This window comes from Hypanus sabinus, chromosome 16 (genome assembly GCF_030144855.1).
Source record: "Hypanus sabinus isolate sHypSab1 chromosome 16, sHypSab1.hap1, whole genome shotgun sequence".
In the NCBI taxonomy this organism is placed as follows: Eukaryota; Metazoa; Chordata; class Chondrichthyes; order Myliobatiformes; family Dasyatidae; genus Hypanus; species Hypanus sabinus.
The window spans coordinates 53,057,562-53,082,187 of NC_082721.1; the positions used below are offsets into that span (position 1 = coordinate 53,057,562).

Consider the following 24,626-nt stretch of genomic DNA (forward strand, 5'->3'; position numbering starts at 1 on the left):
TTCCACATTGGAATTTCCATATCAGGCTGTGATGCAGCCAGTAGATTCACTCTCCACTACACACCTATAGAAGTTTATCAGAGCTTTGGTGACCTACCAAATCTCTGAAGACTACGGAAGTAGAGGGGATGCTATGCTTTCTTCTTTGTTGTTTTTCGACAACTGCTACCTCCCAGAAGTTGCAGTCCTTAGCATAGCTGGTGATTAAATGAATCACTCACATTTGAGGAGCATTAGATTTCCCTGCTCATATGTTGCACAAATAAAAACCAGCAACATACTCACACTGTATCCTGTGACATGCATGATCATCACTGTTACTTTTTGTGATTACAAAACATAAAACAAATTGAAAGAAAAACACGGAGCCAGGAATAACGTGTCTACTCTTAGACATGGTGGTATAATGATATATGCCATTCACGTAGTTTTACAATGAATTATGTAAATAACAAAGGATGAAATAGTTACAATATAACCCAAATATTACTGAAATATTAAACGCATAGCAATCACTACTTACCTGAGGGATGTATTTGATCAGTGTGATCGCAAGTTTGATGTAAGAGAAATCGTAGAGATATTGTAGCCATGTGATTTTGCCGGCGATGGCTATAAACAGGGTGATAAGACCAAATAGCCAGATAGCTGCTAGAAGTAAAGTGGCAAACTTTGATACTTTCTGCTCCCCTCTCTGTGGCATATGAATGCAAGACAAAATGTCAAAACACAGCGTTACTTCAAAGATGTTGAACAAAAATTCTCAAATGGCAAAAGCACAGAGATGTATTTGAATGAAGCCAGGCTCAGTCTATAGGAGCCTCTGGGGTGGATAAGACAGAACTCTGCAGATCATAAGGTGACAATATTAAGTAATCCTTTCATCAATGGAAGGCATGCAATGGGAAGTTAAAAAGGAATTTTAAATGCCATGTAAATTTGCAAACATAAGACATAAGGCAGTGATAGATTAAAATGGCATAGTTAGATAGAACAGTTACAACAGCACAAAGTTAGGGCAAATGAATAGTTTCAAGACTGGTGGAAAAAAGATAATGACAACATTTTATTTTTGTAAATTATTTGCAGGAACAAAATTTTTTCTGATACTAAATGCAGGAGTGAAGAGGAGTGCTGATCAGTTAGCAGAATGACAGAAAATACAATTCAGTGCTGAGAGAAAGGAAGCATCAGAAAGACACTGTAAATCAAAGACTTGAAAGGTAATCACTGGAAAAACAGAGATCCAGTTACATGGAGAAAAATGCAGAAATAGCATCTTATAGATCAGGGCAGATAACAAGGTAAAGCTGAGTGAGTACAGGACATGGATTCAGTACAAACTGTTCTGTGTGGTTCCAGAGATTTCATATGGTAAACATTTGAACCTTGTCTCTAAAGGGAAGACTGCAGATTCACTCAAATTTTACCTGAAATGAACGATTAACAGTTGGAATGGTATCCAGTTCAGGGTGGAAGGCATGACATAATGGAGGAACAGGTAGTGTTGAGGAAATAGGTATGCTACAGAACGACAGATTAGAGGAAATGAAATACAATGCTGGAAGATGCACGGTCCTGTACTTTGGTAGTAGAAATAAATGTGCAGACTATTTTCTAAATGGGGGTAAAATCCAAAAATCTGAGATACAAAGGGACTCGAGAGTCCTTATGCAGAACACCCTAAAGGTTAACTTGTAGGTTGAATCGGTGGTGAGGAAGGCAAATGCAATGTTAACATACATTTTCAAGAGGTCTAGAATACAAGAGTAGGGATGTGATGCTGAGGCTTTATAAGGCACTGGTGAGGCCTCACCTTGAGTATTGTATACAGTTTTGGGCTCCTCATCTAAGAAAAGATGTGCTGGCATTGGAGAGGGTCCAGAGGAGGCTCACAAGGATGATTCCGGGAATGGAAATGATATCATATGAGGAACATTTGATATCTCCGGGCCTGTATCCACTGGAATTTAGAAGGATGAGGGCAGGGGATCTCATTGAATCCTTTCAAATGTTGTAAGGCCTAGACAGACCTGATGTGGAAAGGATGTTTCTGACAGTGAGGAGTCTAAGACAAGAGAGCACAGCATCAGGATAGAGGGGCATCCATTTAAAACAGATGCAGAGAAATTTCTTTAGCCAGAGGGTGGTAGATTTATGATTTATTACCACAGGCAGCTGTGGAGGTCAGGTCATTGGGTGTGTTTAAGGCAGTGTTTGATAGGTTCTTATTGGACATGGCATCAAAGGTTACGGAGAGAAGGGTAGGGAGCGGGGCTGAGGAGAGGGATAAAGGATTAGCCACGATTGAATGTCAGAACAGACTTAACAGGCCAAATGGCCTAAATCTGCTCCTATGTCTTATAGTCTTATTTAATAAGGTCTTGTGGCGACCCATTTCCTAGCGTATCCGAACCGACTCACAATTAGATAGCCTACGGGGGTTTGCGAGCACAGAGCTTTGGAGCCTCTGCGCCATGGGGGGCCAGTTGACAGAGGCTTAAAAGTGAGGCTGAAGTTTTCGAATAAAGTTTTTTCCTTCGACTGCAGTTACCGACTCCGTGTCGTAATTTTAGTGCTGCGTGTAGCACACCGCTACAGTCTTACAATTCTGACAGATTCTCAGAGGCCATTGTATAAATTATTGAGGGAAGCAAGGATTCAACAAAAACAGAAGTTAGAAGCAACATTTTTTACAGTCCTTAAAGGCAACTGATTAAGAGAAGCTTAAAATAGTATTGGAATAGGACCTGACTAGGAGAAGTACAAGTAAAAGTAGGGAAAATACCAAATCATCCCAAAATCATGAATATATTACCCTCCCAGAAGATGACTAACCTCATACAGAAAGCACTGACAGACTGTAAGTACTGTCAGCAAGACGGCATGAAGACTGAAGAAGACATCACTGGCACCTACTGGGTTTATCCCTCCTGGATTATTCTTCAAAAACTCATTCTGGAACAGCAAAAAAACATAATTATGCACAATTTCTGAAAATTAAGTTAATAACATTAAGCTTGGAATTAAAGCCCCAACCAGACCAACAAACTAAACATCTTACAAGTGCCAGGCAATGACCATCTCCAACAAGAGAGGCTCTAACCATTGCCCCTTGACATTGAGTAGCATCAACATCACTGAATCCCCTACTATTCACAACCTGGGGGTTACCATTGACAGAAAACTAAACTGTCTGGCCATATAAACACCAGAGCAGGACAAAGGTTAGGAAGCCTGTGGCGTGTACCTCACCTCCTGACTCCCCAAAGCCTGTCCACCATCTACAAGGCTCAGGTCAGGAGTGTAATGGAATACTCCCCACTCGCCTGGATGAGGGCAGCTCCATCAACACTCAAGAAGCCTTACATCATCTAGTACAAGGCAGCCCACTTGATTGGTACCCCTTCCACAAGCATCCAACCCTTCCACCATCGAAGAACAGTTGAGGCAGCGTGTAGTATCTACAAGATGCACTGCAACAACACACCTTCCAGACCCACGGCCACTACCATCTAGAATGCTGAGAACAGCAGATACCTGGGAACACCACCACTTGGAAATCCCCCTCCAAGTAACTCACCATGCTGACTTGGAAACATTTCACCGTTCCTTCAATGTCACTGGGCTAAAATCATGGAATTCCCTCCCTATAGTTCCTACACCTCAGGGACTGCAGCAGTTCAAGAAGGCAGTTCATCATCACCTTCTCAAGACCAATAAATGCTGGCTTAGCTGTCAATGCCCACTTCCCATAAATGAATAATTTTTAAAAAAGTAGAAACACACATTGGACTATTATAGAGTCTTAGAGTAATACAGCATAGAAACAAGCCCTTCAACCCAATTGGTCCAACCTGACCAAGATTCCCAATTAAGCAAACCCCTTTACCTACATTTGATCCATACACCCCGAAATCTTTCCTATCCGTCTTTGAGCATTGTTATAGCATCTGCTTCCAATGACAGCTCATTCCATATACACACCACTCTCCGAACAATGAAGTTGCCCACATTTTAAATCTGGCCCCTGTCAGCTTAAGCCTACGCCCTCTTTCCTGGGAAAATGACTGAGTGCATTCACTCTATCCATGCCTCTCATGATCTTATAATCTCATGATCTATAAAGTTATTCCTCCAGCTTCCACAATTCAAGGACAAACATCCCAGACTGCACAAACTCACCTTGTGAATCAGTTCCTGGCAACATTCTTGTAAATCTCTTTTTAGTTCTTCCTGTAACCAAACTGTACCCAGCCGCTTCTACCTGTGATGCCACATTCAGGGAACTAACCACTTACATCCCTAGGTCTTTCTGATCTACAACACATAAAGAATTCCAAGGACTCTGAAACCTACAAGAGACTAAATGTTTCCTGTATGAAATGGGTTCTCCTTATTTTGAGATTACAACTTACCATATGATAAAAAAAACTGCATGTAGAGGTAATAACATCCTTCCTTAAATAAGGAAGCCAAACCTATATACAATACTCTTAAGGTGTGGCCTCACATATAGTTCTTTCCCTACATTTTCTACAAATTCACGCTTTTCTTTGAAAGCTGGTTTTCAGTGTCTACACTTTGTAAGTCCCTTGTGCTGCAGCTTCCCCTATTTAAGCCTGTTTTATCATTTTTCCTTCCAAAGTTAACCATTTCACATTTTCCTACATTATATGCACTTGCTCACTCACTCAACCAATAATGTACATTATTGTCATATGTACAGAGAGACAATGCAAAGCTCACATTTAGTGATACACAACAGGAAAGATGTGAGTGCATGAGAGAGGTTCTTCACCAGTTTTCTCTGTTTCAGTTATTGAGGAAGGACTGAATAGGTTGGCACAGGTAAGGAAGATAGCAGGAAACTTTTTCCAACAGCAGACAGGCAGGTAGGCAGCATGGCTCCTTTGGGACAAAAAATGAAATAAAATCCTTGGGAGGAGGATGCCATAGGATAGAAAGATGTGGAGAAGAGTAAATAATCAAAGGGCACAGATGTAAGCAATGACGAGTGGAGAAGAAACATTTCTGTAAGAATACTTAATTATTTGGATGTGAGGGTATCCAGAACAAGAGGGCACAGCCTCAAAACTGAGGGGCGATATTTTAGAATGGAGGTAAGGAAGAATTATTTTAGCCAGAATCTGTGGAATGCTCTGCCAAAGACTGTGGAGGAGGCCAAGTCTGTGGGTATATTTAAAGCAGAAGTTGATCACTTCCTGCTCAGTCAGAGTATCAAAGGATATGGCGAGAAGGCAAGTGTATGGGGTTGAGTGGGATCCGGGATCAGCCATGATGGAATGACAGAGCAGACTTAATGGGCTGAATGGCCTAATTCTGCTCCTACGTCTTATGGAATGCATTGCTTGAAAAGCATTGGAACAATATTCATAAAAAACATAGAAGCATAGAAAACCTACAGCACAATATAGGTCCTTCGGCCCACAAAGTTGTGCCGAACATGGCCCTACCTTAGAAATTACTAGGCTTATCCATAGGCCTCTATATTTCTTAGCTCCATGTTTCAGAATCACAAAAAAAACCTGCAGATGCTGGAAATCCAGAGAACACACACCAGACAGTAAAGAAACTCAGCAGGTCAGGTAGCATCTACGGAAAGGAATATAGAGTCCTGACGAAGGGTCTTGGCAAGAAACATCTACTCATTATTCCTTTCCATAGATACACCTGACTTGTTGAGTCCCTCCCAAGATTTTGTGTGTGAAACAAGACTCAGTATTACCTTACAATTTGTTAAATATTTGTAGGGCGCATGATAAAGTAATGTGTTAGGACTAATTGGACAGCTCTTCTAAAGAGCTTGTAGAACAAGTTGAGTGTTTTGAGTTGTATGATTTGATGATGCAATGAGCAAGGAATAGCTTACTGATATTTTTAAACCAGTATTAACACATTTTTTGCTAGGATGAAGCCCTTTGCGTGATGTAACCATGTACTTTATACATTCCCAAAGGATATAATTAGAAAAACCTACAAGTTTTTAGCACTTGGAGAGAATGAAAATGTAGGTTTCAGTAATATGTGGAACTGAATATTACCTTAATATCTGGAATCCAGAACAGACCAACATTAAACATTCCATATGCAATATGACCAGTCAGATTTAGTGCCAGAAAATCAAAATTCAGTCCAACCACACTGAAAGAGAAAAGAAAGGCATCATGCAGTAGCACCTCAACGATTATAAACCCATCTGCTTACATTAAATTTGCAAATCCGCCACACAATTCATTTTGTAGGCACACTTCCAAATCTGAGATGCACAGCGCAATAACAGGCTCTTCAGCTCTCCATGTCCCTTCACAGCACTTAGTCTGTAGCCTTGTATACTTGGTTCACGGTATACAAGAATCATACAGCACAGACAAAGGCCCTCCAGCCAGACTCATCCATGCCAACCAGAAGCCTATCCAAGCTAGTCTTATTTGGCCATAACCTTCTAAACATTTCCTCTTCATGCACCTGTCCAACCCTCTCTGAAAAGTTGTTATGGTACTAGCTTCAACCACTTTCTCTGGTGGCTCATTCTCTTCATACTAACTTTTATGTAAAAAAAAGTTGTCTCTCACCTATGCTCTTTTGTACTTGATTCTCCAATCCTGATAAAAATGTGGCGCATCTTTACACTGTCTATGGCCCTCAAGATTATGTACACTGCTCAGATCACCTATCAGAATCTTAACACTCCAAGGAATGAAGTTCTAGCCTGTCCAAGATCTTCCGTCAACTCAGTCCTAGTGACATCCCTGTAAATCTTTTCTGCACTCTTTGCAGTTTATTAACATCCTTCCTATAAAACTGAACACAGTTTTTCAAGTGCAGCTTCATCAGTACTAGAAGGAATCCAGAGATGACTACCTTTAAGATCCTGCAGTTCAGCTTCTTCACTAACTCCCAATACTCAATGCACAGGACCACTTCTCCCTTTCCACCTACATCACTGGAGCCTACGCGCACTGTGATTTGTGGCTGCTCATTCTTCCTCTTACGCAGCCTCTCTGAGGGATCCTTGACCCTTTCACCTGCGAGGCAACACACCATCCTGGCATCTCTTTTGCAGCCACAGGATCTCCTGTCCGTCCCATTAACTATTGAATCTCCCATTCCTATTATTTTATCTGAATTTACCCTTCCCTGCTGAGCCTTAAAACTAGCTCACCAGCCTCTCTGCTGCTTTTGTGCCCTGAAGGTCATTTCTCTTCTCCAACCCCAAGCAGTATTTAAAAGGGTATACTTGTTTTAAGGGGAAGGACCACAAGGAAACCCTGCACTAACTCCTTACTCCCTTTACTTCTCCTGGTGGTCATGTTTCTGAAGCCTGCACTTTGGGTGTGACCAATCAGTAAAGTCTCATCTGTGAGGTTTTCAGCCTCCCTGATGGCCCTGATCTAGCTCCTTAACCTTGTCAGTCAGGAGCTGAAGTTGGCTGCACTTCCTGCAGATGTAGACATCAGGGAGACTGTCAGGTTCACTGGAATCCTATGAGGAGCATTCCACTACTGGACTATCATCTTACCTACTATTGTTATCCCTTTGATTTTAACATCTTAAGCTTAAGTTCTACAATTAACTAAACAATTCCAAATGAATCAGCAACCTTAGCTTCTGCCTGTCCTTACCAAAGGATGACCATTTAACACTGGCCCACTCCCACAATGGCTGTTCCACTTAAACCTCACTTCTTTTTATTGGGCCTTGCTAAGTTACTAATAACCCAAGTAACTTCTCACTCAGCACACGTCCTGACAGGATCTGCTCTCTTTATAAATCTGACACATAAAATACAGAAGGAACTGTCTCCAACTCACTCAGCAATTTCCCGCTTAGCTTTTTAGTTTAACTTTTAAATTAGCTTTTAACTTGTTATATGGTTATGGTTGGGGTCCAAGAAATCAAAGGATGGCACTGCATCCCACATGTCAACAAAACCTTTGTCACTTTTTGAACCTATGAGCCATAGGTATACCACCCCTAGGCTCAAGATAGTACAGGTTTCCCCCGCTATCCGAAGGTAGAGCGTTCCTATGAAACTATTTGTAAGCCGAAATGTCGTAAAGCAAAGAAGCAATTACCATTAATTTATATGGGAAAAATTTTTGAGCGTTCCCAGACCCAAAAAATAACCTACCAAATCACACAAAATAACACATAAAACCTAAAATAACACAAACATATAGTAAAAGCAGGAATGATGTGATAAAAATACAGCCTATATAATATAGAAATATTGTATGTACGGTGTAGTTTCACTTATTAAAATCAGGAAGACAGTGAGCCAAAATCGATGTGGAGAAAAAAAATCAGCACATACATACAAGCGCATGTACACGCATACATACATACACGCATGCGCATGCACACGCATATATATGTACATGCATGCGCACACAACTGCCTGCACAAGGCTTCACGGTCATGGTAGTCTTTCGTGGGATAACACACATAGAAAGCAGGCGTCTTCTTTTCATAAAAGCAAAAATCCTCTTTGGTTAGCGAAAACAGGTCTCTTGTAACAGCGAGCTGTCGTACAGCAAATGTTTGAAAAACGGGGGCCACCTGTACTTAAATATTGTGACAGTATCTGCCTCCACCACCTGCTCAGGCAGATTGTGAGATTCCAATCACCCTCTGAGTGAAAAAAAATCTCTTCCTCTGATCTCTACAACTCAAAGCCCATGACTGTTAATCTTTGACACTCTATGATTGGGCAAAAGTTTCCTACTATTGTACTATGCTCTTCTATTCACACTCTTCTTATTGCTAAAACAGTATCCCAGGCAGCAACAGTATTCTTTCCAAGTCTTTCCCCGACAATACGAGAAAACCTCTCCCAGAGGTCTTCAAACTGTTCCTGTTCAGATGCAACTTCTCCAGCTTCTACAGGGATCATCATACCCAGAATCTGTAGCTCTCCCTCCCACCTTCATCTCCCTCCCTATTTTCATCTGACCCATCCACCTATTCCTACACAAACTAGAATGTGACACTGGAGTAAAGGTTAAAACTTTAGGGGTCCTTAAATACAGACTACAGGATGAAAACCCTGCTCCTTCAGGTTTAAGGTAAGGTTTAGAGGCAATGAAGGAAGAATTTATCATCCACAAATGGCATGCAGAATACACTTCCTGAGAGACCTGTGAAAACACGATCTCTTACAACATTTTAATATCTAAATTATCACTGGTGCATTGGAGGCACTGGTAAAGGGATTAACACAGATGGTTGATAAGGGATATGGTGCTATTCTTTTTGGGATATGTATAATGAATATCCCTTATCGAGGAGAAACTCTAGGCAAAACTCAGTGCTGATACTTTAATTATTAATGATCGACCACTGAGCAGATACTGAGCCATCACAGTTAACCCACTTCTTTTAAAATCAGGCTGAATTAAGGAGACTCCTAAGGGATTCTATACAAATAATACAGTACAAAAGCCTTAGGCACATATGCATAGCTAGGGTGCCAATACTGTATTTGACAATATGGACAGGAGAGGGAGTTTGTAAATCTGGCAGAAACAAAGAATGTTGGGAATGGCAAGGGTTGTGTGCTGCAGGAGGGATGTGGGACAGGTGGGAGAAAAGGAATGCCAGGGATAGGGGTGGTGCCAGTACAGACACACCCAGGACAGGTAATTTGATTCTGAATAATTGGTTTATTGATCATTGCAGAATGACTCTGTAGTGCTTCCCACTCCCTTTCTCTTTTCCCAACTATGATCCCCTTCTCTCTGCGCCCATCCCTTTCAGGGCCTCATCAGAGACACAGACCAAAATTAGGTTTATCATCACTCAAACATGTCATGACTTTTTTTGTGTGACAGCAATACAATGAAAACCAAAATTATTACAGTACTGTGCAGAAGTCTTAGGCACCCTAGCTATACAGTATATATCGTTCTAAGACTTTTGCACAGTACTGTATATCAAGAGAAAGAGGATACCTAGAGAGAGATGGGCAGCTGTTGAAAAACCATCAACTTCCAACAGCAAGAACAGAAGTTTTCAGAATTCAGCAATTGTTTAAATTCCTTGAAACCTAAAAGAGCTCCGATGTAATGAATGTTATCAACATGTAAGATTTACCTTTTACGCCTCCAATTTTCAATCACTTGAGGGTAGAATGAAATAGACCAAGCCAGAAAGTAAATCCAACCGATCACTTGACTTAGGAGGAGCAGAGCACTGTTCCGCATGACCAGAAAATTAATTCTTGCCAGATTTCTACAAAAGCAGATCTATATTATAAACAGGTTATATTCAGCACAACTAAACAACATGACTGTATAACACATAACAGAATAAATATTCAGTGGAAAATATTGGGGAGGATGATAAAAAACTTGGTAAGAGGGATGAATTTTTGTGGAGGACCTATAGGAAATAGATGGGTTTAGGGAGTGAATTCCAAAATCATGTTCTAAACACATTTGCCAACATTGGAGCAAAGTAAGGACCCTCAATAGTCAATGGATATGGCATGGAAATAGGCCCATTTAGGAGCAGAACCAAGCCATTTGGCCACCAAGTCTCTTCCACCATTTCATCATGTCTGGTCCAATTTTCCTCTCAGCTCCAATCATTTGCCTTCTTCCCACATCCCTTCATGCCCTGACCAATCAAGAACCTATCAACCTTTGCCTTAAATATAAAGATTTGGCCTCCAAAGCTGCCTGTGGTAAAGAATTCCACAAATTCACCACTCTCCGGCTGAAGAAATTCCTTTTCATCTCTGTTCTAAAAGTCGCCTCTCTATTCTGAGGCTATGTCCTCTGGTCTTAGACTCCCCCATCACAAGAAACATCCAATCTAACAAGGCTTTTTCACCACTGTGTTAGCCATCATTCTTCTGAATTCCAGTGAGTACAGGCCCTAAACCATCAAACACTTTTCATATGACTAGCCATTCAATCCTGGAATCATTTTTTGAACTTCCTTTGAAACCTCTCCAGTTTCAACACATCCAGTTGGGCATATATGGGCCTAAAACACTTACAATACTCCATGAGGCCTCACTTGCCTACGCTGACCAAGCTGTGTAACTGAGCTAGTCTCATTTGCTGCATTTGGTCCATATTCCTCAAAAGTTTTTCTCTATCTGTCTAAATTTTTTTAACTGGTCTAATTGTAGACATCTTTACCCTTTCCTCTGGCAACTCACTCCATAAACAGCACCCTCTGTTTAGCAGGTCCTTTCTAAATCTTTCCCCTTTCATGTTCTCTGGCTTTGGTCTCCCCTTACCTGGGAAAAAAGAGTGGCTATTCATCTTATCTATGACGCTCATGATTTAGTATAGCTCTAAAATTTCTCAGCCTCCAGTGCTCCAGAGAAAAACACCATCCAGCCTCTTCTTCTAACCCAAGCCCCCCAGCCCCAGTAACATTCTTTTATATCTTTTATTTCAGTTCAGTTTCAGTTTATTGTCATTTAGAAAGCACAAATGCAATGCAGTTAAAAAGTGAGACAATGTCCCTCCAGGATGATATCACAAAAGCACATGAAAAACTGACTACACCAGAAAATCCACATAACGTTTGGTAATCCCCAAATCCAGAGTCCGGAGGCTGTGTATTAATATTGTGCTACCGTCTTAGCACGATATTCCCCGGAAAGGAGCTCCACATCCACCCGATGAAACAAGACTGCCCAGACACACCAAGTCAGGCAACCATCTCCAGTTAAATGACTTCCTTTTTATAGCAGGGCGACCACAACTGTGCAGTGTAATCTAAATGAGGTCTTATCAACATCTTATATGGCTATAACATGACAACTATATACCTGTCCTCAATGTTCTGACTGATAAAGGCAAGCATACTAAATGCTTTCTTCACTATCAAGTCTACTTGTGACGTCACTTTGAAGGAAATATGTACATGTTGTTCTGCTCTTTGGGAAATTCATTTTTTTTTTCTATGTGATTAAGCACATTCACTGTGTAATGCAAACTGTTGTTGTTCCAAACAAATCAAGGGTTAAATGAAGCACAAGGGAAAACCATCAGCTGAAATAAGCCATTAAGGTTACATGTCATTCTTTAGGCTAAATATGAATGTATCCATGCAAAATGTAAATAGCTTGATACATACAATAAACCTGGGCTGCTTTACCAGAATAAACAGAAAAATGATCCTCAACATCACAAGAAATGCTCAGCTTTCATTTCTGGCCAACAGAAGAAAATCTCCCATGATTAATACCAAACATTTTACGACTCTACCTCTTGTAAATGTCCCATTTTGTCAGGGACACAAAAGGTTTTGCAGATTCTGGAAAAACCTGGTAACAACACAAAATGCTAGAGCAACTCTGCAGGTCAGGCAGCATCTATGGAAATGAATAGACACTTGACATTTCAGGCCGAGACTCTCTCTGGAAACTGTTTTCAGGGAACCTTTTCATTACAAAATTAACTTCTTCTGTACAATTCTCAACTGGAGATCTCTGCCAATACATTTATTTAGCTTCATCTACACTCTACGGAGCCAATATACCAATCCTTACGCACTTTATTAGAGACATAAAATGCACTTATACCTGTACCTGTTCAAATGTCTTTTAAACATTGTTATTGTAACCACTGCTACAGCTTCCTCTAACCCAGGTTGGGTTCTCAACCTGGGGTCCATAGACTCCTTGCTTAACAGTATTGGTCCATTGCATAAAAAATGGTTGGGAACCCCTGCTCTAAAAGCTTATTCCATATATTCATCCCACACTCCGTGGAAAAAGTTGCCTTCAACTCCCCTTTATATCTTACTGATGTCACCTTATTTTAACAATACTCAGGGATTAATACTGTGACTATCCACCTCATCTATGTCTCTCATGATTTTAAAACCTCTGTATTATCACTTCTCAGCCTCTTATGCGCCAAAGGAAACAGTCCCAGCCTATCCAACCTCTCCTTATAACACAAGTTCTCAAGTCTTGGTAAGATCCTTGAGAATCCTTTCTGTACCTTTTACAGCTTAGTGCCATCCACAAGACTGAGTGGTCATAAAGCAATATGGGATAGAAACTGGCTCTTTAGTACAACGAGTGTGCCAAACCAAGGTCAGAATCAGAATCAGGTTTATTATCACTGGCATGTGATGTAAAATTTGTTAACTTAGCAGCAGCAGTTCAATGCGAAACATAATCTAGAAGAGAAAAAAAATTAATAAAATAAAAATAATTTGCTTTCAAGTTACTTCCAGTTTCTTGTATTCAGTCCATATGCCTCAAGCTCCTCCCTTCCATCTGGACTCACCAAAGACTTGCACAATTCAACCACAAGAGCATAATAGTAACATTACATCCCAACACTTATACTCAATGACCAAAGGCAAGTGTGCTAAACATCGTGTCAATATCTGTCACCACTTTCAAGGAACTATATACCTGTTCCATTGGTCCACAACACTCCCCAAGACCCTACCATTTACTGGGTAAGTCCTGGCTTAGTTTGTCTTTTTAAATTAAACTCATCATCGACCCAACTGCCCAGTTAATCAAGATTCTACTGTAATTTTAGATAACCTCTTTCACTGTCCACTATGCCACTAATTTTAGTGCCATTCACCAAATACATCCTCATTGGTATAACTCACATACAGGACTGGACCCAGCAATGATTTCTGTGGCACAGGCCTGAAAAACAGCCCTCTACCATCACCCTCCATCACCTATAAGCATAAGTAAACAGCTGGTGTATACCTCTTTCTACTAACTTATCCAACTTGTACCTTAGCTTTTAGAAAAGCTGCCCATCTCTGATAGTTATCCATCTTCCTTCCTTCCTTTTGTTAATTCATTTTGCACTTTCATTGTTTTGGGCCAATAGTAGAATACCAATCAATTCAATCTTACAGCTTCTTACTTTTTATCTCCTCAAATGTTTTTTGTTTACTCATGTACAGGCTCTCTTTCTCTAAATGATACTAGCTACATCTCAGCTTCTGTGGCTCATCCTAACCTCAAGTCCTAAATCAGCAAATGTTTAACAGACTGATCACCCTGCTCATCCTCTGTTGAATATTCCCAAAATTTTCTCAGAATCTCCGCTGGCAGGTAACTTAAGTTGTCAGATTCCCAGAGCACAAACTACAGTATCTACAAATGTCTGTGTTCACATACTGGAGGGTAGACTTTAAAGGAAATACATTAGTATAGAGGCATCTGGCTTTTGCTGCTCTTTTTCTTGGGATCAAGATGAAAGGGAATTAAAGTAGAGACAGTTTTTATTAAGAAATGATGATAAAGACAAACCTTGCATTCACAGAAAACGGTATTTTTAGTTGTTTATTTTGAGGTACAGCATGGTAACAGGCTCTTCCAACCCAAAAAGCACATGCCAAGTACACCCATATGATCAATTAACCTATTAATCCATGAATCTTGGGAATGTGGGAGGAAATTGGAGCACCTAGAGGAAACCCACGCAGTCACTGGAAAATGTATAGGTTCCTTACAGACAGTGTTGGAATTGAATCCAGGTCACTGAATCCAGGTCACAGATGTAATAGCTATATTATTGTGCCGTCCTTGAACCATGACTTTCTATAATGCAAGGCCACATTATCTGCACGTGTCAAAAAACGTGAATTGAAAAAAAAAGTGTTTATTTATTTACTTTTTGGCCCCAGAGATTTTGTAAGAGCAAATGCTTATTCCATATGCCAAAAAATTTGGTAGCAATTTGCAAATTCTGTAAACACCTACTTCACTGACTTGATCCACTATTCCACAGGGGCTGCCAGTACTTGGCAAATTCAGGCCTGTGGGTCTGACAAAGAGATTGTCGTCGTCGGTAGGTCACATCTGGAACTTCCAGTTGGTGGATGATTTCTCTCCACGCCGCTCTGACGTATTGGGAAATCATGTATGTGGCAGGTTACAGCAGTGGTTTGCCTTTGCCTTCTGCCTGGTGAGTTTTTTTTTAAAAAGAGATCACCAGCTCTTAACCCAGCACGGATGGAGCGTGCAAGGGAGCCAGTTGGAACTCGGGACCTCTCGGCCCCTAAGTCCAACGCTGATGCCACTACGCCACCAGCCGTCTGATGAAGAAATAGGTACATGTAACATTTTTTATACAACCTACAGCACAAAAAAGATGAAAATCGTGTTTACCTTCATTTATAATCATGAATATCTTCCCCTTCATGTTGAACCATATGCACATAAAAACAAAATCACCTTTGAAAAAGCTACAGTAATTAACACAGAAAATAAATTCAGACCTTCCACAGGCCATCAGCCCACCTGGTGCTGTTTTCAAGGAAGACAGTGACCTGCCCAATTCCAACTCCTTTAACTTGGAAAATTGTTGCACTTGTTGAGTTAAAGGGCAATGTAATCTGTTAGAATAAAACACACATTTAATGGAGACACAAGAGACTGCAGATGCTGGAATCTGGAGGAACTCAGTGCGATGTTGCACAGAGATTAATATTAACAATACTTCACAGAAGGTGCAGTAGTAAGTAGTAAAATGGACATTTTACAAAAATTATGTGGGATTTCAATCGGCAGGTAGATTGGGAAAATCAGGTTCATGTTGGATCCCAAGAGGGGGAATTTCTAGAATGTCTATGAGTTGGCTTTTCAGAGCAATTCGTGGTTAAGCCCACCAGAGGATCAGCTATTCTGGATCGGCTGTGTGCAATGAAGCAGAATTGATTAGAGAGCTTAAGGTAAGGGAACCTTTAGTGGAGCGGGAGGGGGGAGGTCAGTTACCATAATATGATAGAATTCATTTTGCAATTTGGGAAGGAGAAGATAAAATCAGATGTATCAATATTACAGTGGAGTAAAGGGAATTACAGAGGTATGAGATAATAGAACAAAAAATAGTGGGGAGTTAGAGGATTGGGAAGCTTTTAAAAGACAACAGGAAGCTACTAAAAATGTCATAAAGAAGGAAAAGATGGAATATGAAGGTAATCAGCAAATAATATTAAAGAAGATACCAAAAGTTTCTTCAGATATATAGTGTGTAAAAGAGGGGCAAGCATAAATATCGAACACCTGGAAAATGATGCTAGAGAGGTAGTAATGGAGAACAAGGAAATGGTAGATGAACTGAATAAGTATTTTTGTAACAATCTTCACTGTGGACACTGGAAGTATGCCAGAAGTTCAAGAGCATCAGGGGACAGAAGTATGTGAAGTTGTTGTTACTAGAGAAGGTTCTTGGGAAACTGGAAGACAGATAAGTCACCTGGACAGATGACATATACTCAGGGTTCTGAATGAGGTGGTTGTGGAGGCATTAGTAATGATCTTTCAAGAATAAATTGATTTAGTCATGGTTCCGGAGGAATGGAAAATTGCAAATGTCGCTCTACTCTTCAAGTAGGGAAGAAGGCGGAAGAAAGGAAGTTATAGACCATGAGACTATAGGTGCAGAATTAGGCCAATTGACCCATCAAGTCTGCTCTGCCATTTCATAATGGCTATTCCAATTTTCTCTAGCGGCCCCAATCTCCTGCCTTCTCCCCGTACCCCTTTATGCCTTGACCAATCAAGAATATATCAACCTCTGCCTTATGTAAAGACAGCCTCCACAGCTGACTATGGCAATGAGTTCCACAGATTCACTACCTTCTAGCTATAGAAATTCCTTCTCATCTGAGGTTCTATTCTGAGGCTGTGTCCTCTGGTCTTAGACTCTCCCGCCATAGGAAACACCCTCTCCACATCCTCTCTATCAAGGCCTTTCACCACTCGCTAAGTTTCAATGAGATCATCCCTCATTCTTCTGAATTCTAATGAATACAACCCAGAGCCATCAAACACTCTTCATATGACAAGTCATTCAATCCTGGAATTATTTTTGTGAACTTCCTTTGAACCCTCTCCTTTTTTTCAGCACATCCTTTTTTAAGGGGCCCAAAATTGTTCACAATACTCCAAATGAGGCCTCACCACTACTTTATCATGTCTCAACGTTACATCCTTGCTTTTATATTCTAGTCCTTTTGAAATGAATGCTAACACTGCATTTGCCTTCCTTACCAGACTCAACCTGCACATTAATTTTTAGGGAATCTTGCACAAGCACTCCCAAGTCCCATTGCACCTAAGTTATTTGTATTTCTCTCCATTTAGAAAAGTCAACCTAGAATCGGAAAATGGTTTATTATCACTGGCACTTGATGTGAAATTTGTTAACTTAGTAGCAGCAGTTCAATGCGAAACATGATATAGCAGAGAAGAAAAAATAGTAATAATAATACATAAAATAAAACATAATAATAAATAAACAAGTAAATCAATTATGTATATTGAATAGATTTTTTAAAATGTTGAAAAACAGAAATACTGTATATTAAAAAAAGTGAGGTAGTGTCCAAAGCTTCAATGTCCATTTAGGAATTGGATGGCAGAGGAGAAGAAGCTGTTCCTGAATTGCTGAGTGTGGGCCCCCAGGCTTCTGTACCTCCTACCTGATGGTAACAGTGAGAAAAGGGCATGTCCTCGGTGCTGGAGGTCCTTAGTAATGGATGCTGCCTTTCTGAGACACCACTCCCTAACTATATCCTGAGTACTTCGTAGGCTAGAACCCAAGATGGAGCTGACCAGCTTTATAACCTTCTGCAGCTTCTTTCAGTCCTGCGCAGTAGCCCCTCCATACCAGACAGTGATACAGCCTGTCAGAATGCTCTCCATGGTACAACTATAGAAGTTTTTGAATGTATTAGTTGACATACCAAATCTCTTTGGATGGGGGGTGGTGGGAGATGGACTTTCCTCAGCCTTCGCAGAAAGTAGAGATGCTGCTGGGCTTTCTTTGCTACGGAGCTGGTGTTGAGGGACTAGGTGAGATTCTCCGCCAGGTGAACACCAAGAAATTTGGTGCTCTTAACGATCTCTACCGAGGAGCCATCAATGTTCAGCGGGGAGTGGTCACTGCATGACCTCCCTTAGTCAACAACCATCTCTTTTGTTTTGTTCACATTCAGAGACAGGTTGTTGGCTCTGCACCAATCCATTAGCCGCTGCACCTTCTCTCTGTAAGCTGATTTGTTGTTCTTGCTGATAAGACCCACCATGGTCATGTCATCGGCGAACTTGATGATGTGGTTCGAACTGTGTGTTGCAGCACAGTCATGGGTCAGCAGAGTGAACAGCAGTGGACAGAGCACACAGCCCTGGGGAGCCCCCGTGCTCAGTGTGATGGTGTTGGAGATGCTGCTCCCGATCCTGACTGACTGAGGCCTCCCAGTCAGGAAGTCTAGGATCCAGTTGCAGAGGGAGGTGTTCAGGCCCAGTAGGCTCAGCTTTCCAATCAGTTTCGGCGGGATGATTGTGTTGAATGCTGAACTGAAGTCTATGAACAGCATCAGAACGTATGTGTCTTTTTTGTCCAGGTGGGTTGGCAATGGCGTCGTCTGTTGAGCGTCACATGGAAGGGGCTTGCTTTCTTTTTCCTTTGTTCAAGACATAACTATTGGGAAGGTATGCTCTGTGTGCACTTTTAAACTAAGTATTTGTTAAATGTACATATAGTGGCATGCAGAAGTTTGAAATTTCTGTTACTGCGAATAGCTAAGTGAGTAAAAGATGACCTGATTTCCAAAAGCCATAAAGTTTAAAATGGCACATTTCTTTAATATTTTAAGATTACTTTTTTATTTCCATCCTTTACAGTTTCAAAATAATAAAAAAAGGAAAAGGGCCCAAAGCAAAAGTTTGGGCACCCTGCACGGTCAGTACTTACTAACACCCCGTTTGACAAGTATCACAGCTTGTAAACGTTTTTTGTAGCCAGCTAAAAGTCTTTCAATTCTTGTTTGGGGGATTTTCACCCATTCTTCCTTGCAAAAGGCTTCTAGTTCTGTGAGATTCTTGGGCTGTCTTGCATGCACTGCACTTTTGAGCTCTATCCACAGATTTTCAATGATGTTTAGGTCGGGGGAGTGAGGGCCATGGCAAAACCTTCAGCTTGCACCTCTTGAAGTAGACCATTGTGGATCTTGAGGTCTGTTTAGGATCATTATCCTGTTATAGAAGCCATCCTCTTTTTATCTTCAGCTTTTTTTTTTACAGACGGTGTGATGTTTGCTTCCAGAATTTGCTGGTATTTAATTGAATTCATTCTTCCCTCTACTTGTGAAATGTTCCCTGTGCCACTGGCTGCAACACAAGCCCAAAGCATGATCGATCCATCCCTGTGCTTAACAGTTGGAGAGGTGTTCTTTTCATGAAATTCTGAACCCTGTTTTCTCCAAACATACCTTTGCTCATTGCAGCCAAAAAGTTCCATTTTAACTTCATTCGTCTACAGGACTTGTTTCAAAAATGCATCAGGCTTGTTTAGATGTTCCTTTGCAAACTTCTGATGCTGAATTTTGTGGTGAGGACACTGGAAGGTTTTCTTCTGATGGCTCTTCCATGAAGGTCAAATTTGTGCCAGTGTCGCTGCACAGTAGAACAGTGCACCACCACTCCAGAGTCTACTAAATCTTCCTGAAGGTCTTTTGCAGTCTAATGGGTTTTGACTTGCCTTTCTAGCAATCCTTCAGCAAAAGTTCTCTCGGAAACTTTTCTTGGTCTTCCAGACCTCAACTTGACCTCCACTGTTCCTGTTAACTGCCATTTCTTAATTACATTACGAACTGAGGAAACGGCTACCTGAAAATGCTTTGCTATCTTCTCCTTCTCCTGCTTTGTGGGCATCATGACTTCCGGAGATCAGTTCATCTCCTATTCACTTAACTATTCACAGTAACAGAAATTTCGACCGGGATGCCCAAACTTTTACATGCCACTGTATGTCCATTGAGTACTGGGCTTTGTAGTGTCTGTAACTTAGGGAACATGAATGTTTGATCGATTTTTACTGTTTGTAAAAAATGGCATTTGCAGAGAGTGCTTTCTGTATCACTTGCCAGACCAATGAAACTGATTCAACGTTACTTTTGGCGCTGATTTGAGCAGAAATGCATTTCTTTAAGAGGTTATTTAAAAGAGAGGATCCTTCATTTGAAAGATGCAGTCCCAGGGTAGGTAGATAGTAGTGAGGGCTTTGGAACTCTCGCCAAGTTACTGATGGGTTGTGGAATGCCGGTAGATTGGTCAGACCAGTTTGATGTCGCCAGGGTTAAAATGGGACATCACAGTTTCTATACTTAGAAACATAAAAAGCCTACAGCACAGTACAGGCCCTTCGGCTCAGAATGCTGTGCTGAACATGTCCTTACCTTAGAAATTACCTAGGGTTATCCATAACCCTCTATTTTTCTAAGCTCCATGTACCTATCCAGGAGTCTCTTAAAAGACCCTATCGTATCCGCCTCCACCACCGCCGCCGGCAGCCCATTCCACAAACTCACCACTCTCTGCATAAAAAACTTATCCCTGACATCTCCACTGTACCTACTTCCAAGCACCTTAAAGCTGCATTAGCCATTTCAGTCCTGTGAAAAAGCCTCTGACTATCCACACGATCAATGCCTCTCATCATCTTGTACACCTCTATCAGGTCACCTCTCATTCTCCTTCACTCCAAGGAAAAAAGGCCAAGTTCACTCAACCTATTCTCATAAGGCATGCTCCCCAATCCAGGCAATATTTTTGTGAATCTCCTCTGTACCCTTTCTATGGTTTCCACATCCTTCCTGTAGTGAGGCAACCAGAACTGTACACAGTTCTGCAAGTGGGGTCTGACCAGGGTACTACATAGCTGCAACATTACCTCTCAGCTCCTAAACTCAATCCCACGATTGATGAAGGCCAATGCACTGTACGCTTTCTTAACCACAGAGTCAACCTGTGCAGCAGCTTTGAGTGTCCTGTGGACTTGGACCCCAAGATCCCTCCGATCCTCCACACTGTCAAGAGTCTTACCATTAATACTATATTCTGTCATCATATTTGACTTACAAAAATGAACCTTCTCACACTTATCTGGGTTGAACGCCATCTGCCACTTCTCAGCCCAGTTTTGCATCCTATCGATTTCCCACTGTAACGTCTGACACCCCTCCACAGTATCCACAACACCCCCAACCTTTGTGTCATCAGCAAATTTACTAACCCATCCCTCCACTTCCTCAACCAGGTCATTAATAAAAATCATGAAGAGTAAGGGTCTGAGAACAGATCCCTGAGGCACTCCACTGGTGACTGACCTCCATGCAGAATGTGACCTGTCTACAACCACTCTTTGCCTTCTCTGGGCAAGCCAATTCTGGATCTGCAAAGCAAGGTCCCCTTGGATCCCATTCCTCCTTACTTTCTCAATAAGCCTTAAATCATTGGGTTTGGCCAAAAGAAAAGAAAGCGGGAAGATGCTTCCTGGCTGTTTGCAGCAATTGTAAGGTATCAGTGTAAAAAGATAACAAGTCTTGAGCATTAATTGGAATTAATTGGAAGATGTCAGTCAGTGCTGTATCATGCTGTTGATGGCTCAAAGTAGGGCTACATAGTTAGAAGATACGAACATACAGATAGCCTACGGCTAATGAAAGTACAGAATTTAGAGGTAGCTCGAACGGTCAATTGGGAACTTGATCCCGTTAAGTTTCGAGCCACATTGAGACAGGGCGACAATCCTCCTGTAGGGCTGGGAGATGGGGATATCTGGCTGGATGATGAAAATAAGGGAGAGAGAATGGACCTCTTGGCTTGATCCTTGAAATGATCGTTCCCTCCCTTGTGTGTCCGAAACTCCGAAACTGAATGGGCCAGGTCAGTGGTTACAAGCTCCCATACCTGCCATGGGGGGATAATCGGCCTGCAGCTTCTTCTTCTCAGGTGGATGAGGGGAAGGGGGCTCAGAATGTGCAGGGGATGGTGTAAGGAATTGGAGAGTTTAGGGGATAGGTACAGTCAAAAGGCTGGGGAGTCTTTGGCCATTTGGTTATTGAGGTTATGGGATGAGGGAGGTACCAGAGTGAGCCTATCTAATAGAGGGATGGGTGCCTGAGGGAGCCTATCATCCCAAAACATGGTCAATAATGCCCTGCTTGCTTCCCCTGAGCATAAAGCATCACTATGAGTTCAGAGAACAGCAGCAGTTAAACTTAGGTATCCCACTCTTACTGAGTGGAGTTTAAAACCCAAGTGAAATGGAGCACAGTAGAGAAGGGTACTAAAGTTCTACGTCAGTCTCTTATCACAGAAGCATACTGCTATAGTGGTATCCCATCAGAGGATACTGAACTAACTCTGGAATGGTGGGACATGTGGTTACAGCGGCAGTATTTCTAATAGAAGGGGGAGGGCTGCATTTAATAACACTGTTGGTCATCCTGTAAATACAATGATTCAATTATTACAAGGTTTAGAGATTGTAGAAGAGGATGCATGTAGCGAGGTACGGAAGTTAGACAGGTAGATGGGGAATGGGGGATCCCGCATGTCCCGTAAAGACCGTTACCGTTACTTAAAGCTGGGGTTCCAGAGGAGCAGGTAAAAGGGATTCCTACCTCCATCCTCTATGCAAAGTGGTAATACTGCCAGGAGGAGCAAGAAAAGGAGACTTTTCAGGGGGAAGGGTCATTCTTCAAGTCCTCTGCAGATAAGGGTTCCTTTTGTCTTCCACCAGGGTTCCTTACAAAGGTTAATGTTCACTGGCCTAGGGAATCGGGGTGTGGTAAATACATTTGCACCTTATTTGATTTGAATCCCTCTACCCCGTAAATAGAGCATGAATGATTTCAATGTGGAGAAATGTGAGATGCGTCAGTTTACTTTTGTGTGCGTGTGGACTTTGTCTTTAAGAGACTCTGAATATATTGGGTCCTACCCAGTTGCTTTTTCCTTAAGTTTTTGCAGTTCCATACTTAGTTTTAAAAGAGGGGTACAGCCTGGGCTTTGTCTTGTGTTCTAATTTGTTATGTGTTTATTGTGTCTTAATCTCTTACTTTGTAATTTGTTTTCCCATGGTTTTTGTAACTGGTTTTAGGGATGACTCATTTTTCATAGAGGCCATATGAAATTTGAGCTGATAATTGGTAGAAATTTGGGTAATTTTATTCTGGATACAAGATGCCCACATTTCAGAGGGGACTGAGCACTTGGGGAGCAATTTTTGTAGTTCTATTGTTTTTGTGCTTTCTAAATACCCAGTGATTAATCAGGAGCGAGTGCATTTCTATCTCCCTGCATTACAAAATGACAAAGTGGTGAATGCTAATTTGTGGTAGGAGATCCTGTGGATGGCGTTTGAATTTGCACTCTGGACCAACGGGTCAGATTGCTGAATTTTCATGAAGACTCCTTACTACATCACAGAAGGGACCACTGATATCAATCCCTTTGGCAACAAAGAAAAGACTATTGGGAGTAATTGCCTGGTTTCTTGGGTTTTGGCATTCTGTTTTGGGGGAGCTGGGAGGGAGTAGTCTATTCCAGCCAATCGCGACCCAGAGTATGGTAACAGCCTTAAGGGGCTTGAGCCTTAATAGCCTGGTGGAGTGAGTGATTGAAGGGCAGGTATTTCCCAATGTACAATTTGTTTAATTGGTGATTTCCCCACCTGTAGGTGGTCTGTTGAGTACAGGTACAAGGTGCAAAGTAGATGGCGAGTGTGAGTAGTAACAGTGTCCTGGTTCGGTTGTGTCCATGCTAAATGGTGTTGTGAAGCTGGGCACTTACTGGATGTGCAGTTCTTAGGCCTACCCGTTGTTCCCAAAGGGTTGTGTGGTTGATATGTGGTGCTGTATGTATACCACCCAGTGTCCTGAATAAACACCTTATGGATGCTGGTCGGTAACAGGGCTGTTACGAAGGAAGGATGTTTTGAATGATAGCCTTTCTCAGCATGGTATGGCCCAACTGTCCCAGGAACTGATGCCTTGGAACACCTGCTCATAAAGGAAAGTGGCACTTGTACTATTATTGGTTAAGAATGCTGCACCTATGTTCCTGATGGGTTGGTGAACATCTCTCACCTGGTTGATCATATCACAGAGTCAGTGTATAAAATTAAGTGGGGAATCAGCTCGTTGGCTATTACGCTCCAGGGTGGGGCTGGTGGCCTTTTGGGGCAAGGGGAAGCTGGTGGATTACTGTAGTACACTGGGAGGTGACTATTGGCTTTATAATACTAGGTACTGTACTCTTGTGCTTTATGTATAATTTAGTTGGGGAGTTCATATACTTGTCTGAGAGCTGGATTATCACATTTGCAACTTTCGAGCAGAATAGCCTGTGGGGGGCATGCCTTATTCTGATTGTTGAAAGTCGTTTCCATTGTGATTGGTTAGTTTAGAAGCTGCAGCTGCTTTTCCCATTGGCTAGCTACCTGGTGTCCAGTTTCATATGCCCTAGGTATATAAAATAGCACATGAAAGAGGCTTGCTCTCTATTTCCTTTGCTTAAGGAATGTGCAGTAATAGGCTCAGAGGTTGGGAAGATGTTGGAGTCGATTGTTAAGGATGTCACTTGGGGGTACTTGGAGGCACATGATAAAATAGACCATAGTCAGTGTGGTTCTTGCCTGACAAATCTGTTAGAATTATTTGAATAAATAACAAGCATGATAGACAGAGGAAAATAGGTGGTGTTGTGTACTGAGATTTTTAGAAGACCTTTGACAAGGTGCCACACAAGGCTTCTTAACAACTTAAGAGTCTGTGGTATCACAGGAAAGATATTAGTATGG

At 41.5% G+C, this 24,626-nt stretch overlaps 1 protein-coding gene across 6 annotated transcripts in view; it reads right to left on the reverse strand.

The window, feature by feature from the left end:
- ctns (cystinosin, lysosomal cystine transporter) overlaps nucleotides 1-24,626 on the reverse strand; it is a 72,712-nt gene that overhangs the window by 12,533 nt on the left and 35,553 nt on the right. For 5 of the 6 annotated variants that reach the window (XM_059991805.1, XM_059991806.1, XM_059991804.1 and 2 more), the window contains 5 exons: nucleotides 15,275-15,369; nucleotides 10,117-10,254; nucleotides 6,066-6,165; nucleotides 2,839-2,958; nucleotides 524-694 (listed from right to left, as the gene is read on the reverse strand). In XM_059991805.1, the coding sequence (XP_059847788.1) occupies nucleotides 524-694; nucleotides 2,839-2,958; nucleotides 6,066-6,165; nucleotides 10,117-10,254; nucleotides 15,275-15,369 (624 nt within the window). The remainder of the gene's footprint in view (nucleotides 1-523; nucleotides 695-2,838; nucleotides 2,959-6,065; nucleotides 6,166-10,116; nucleotides 10,255-15,274; nucleotides 15,370-24,626) is intronic. The other variant, XM_059991809.1, reaches the window with a different exon arrangement.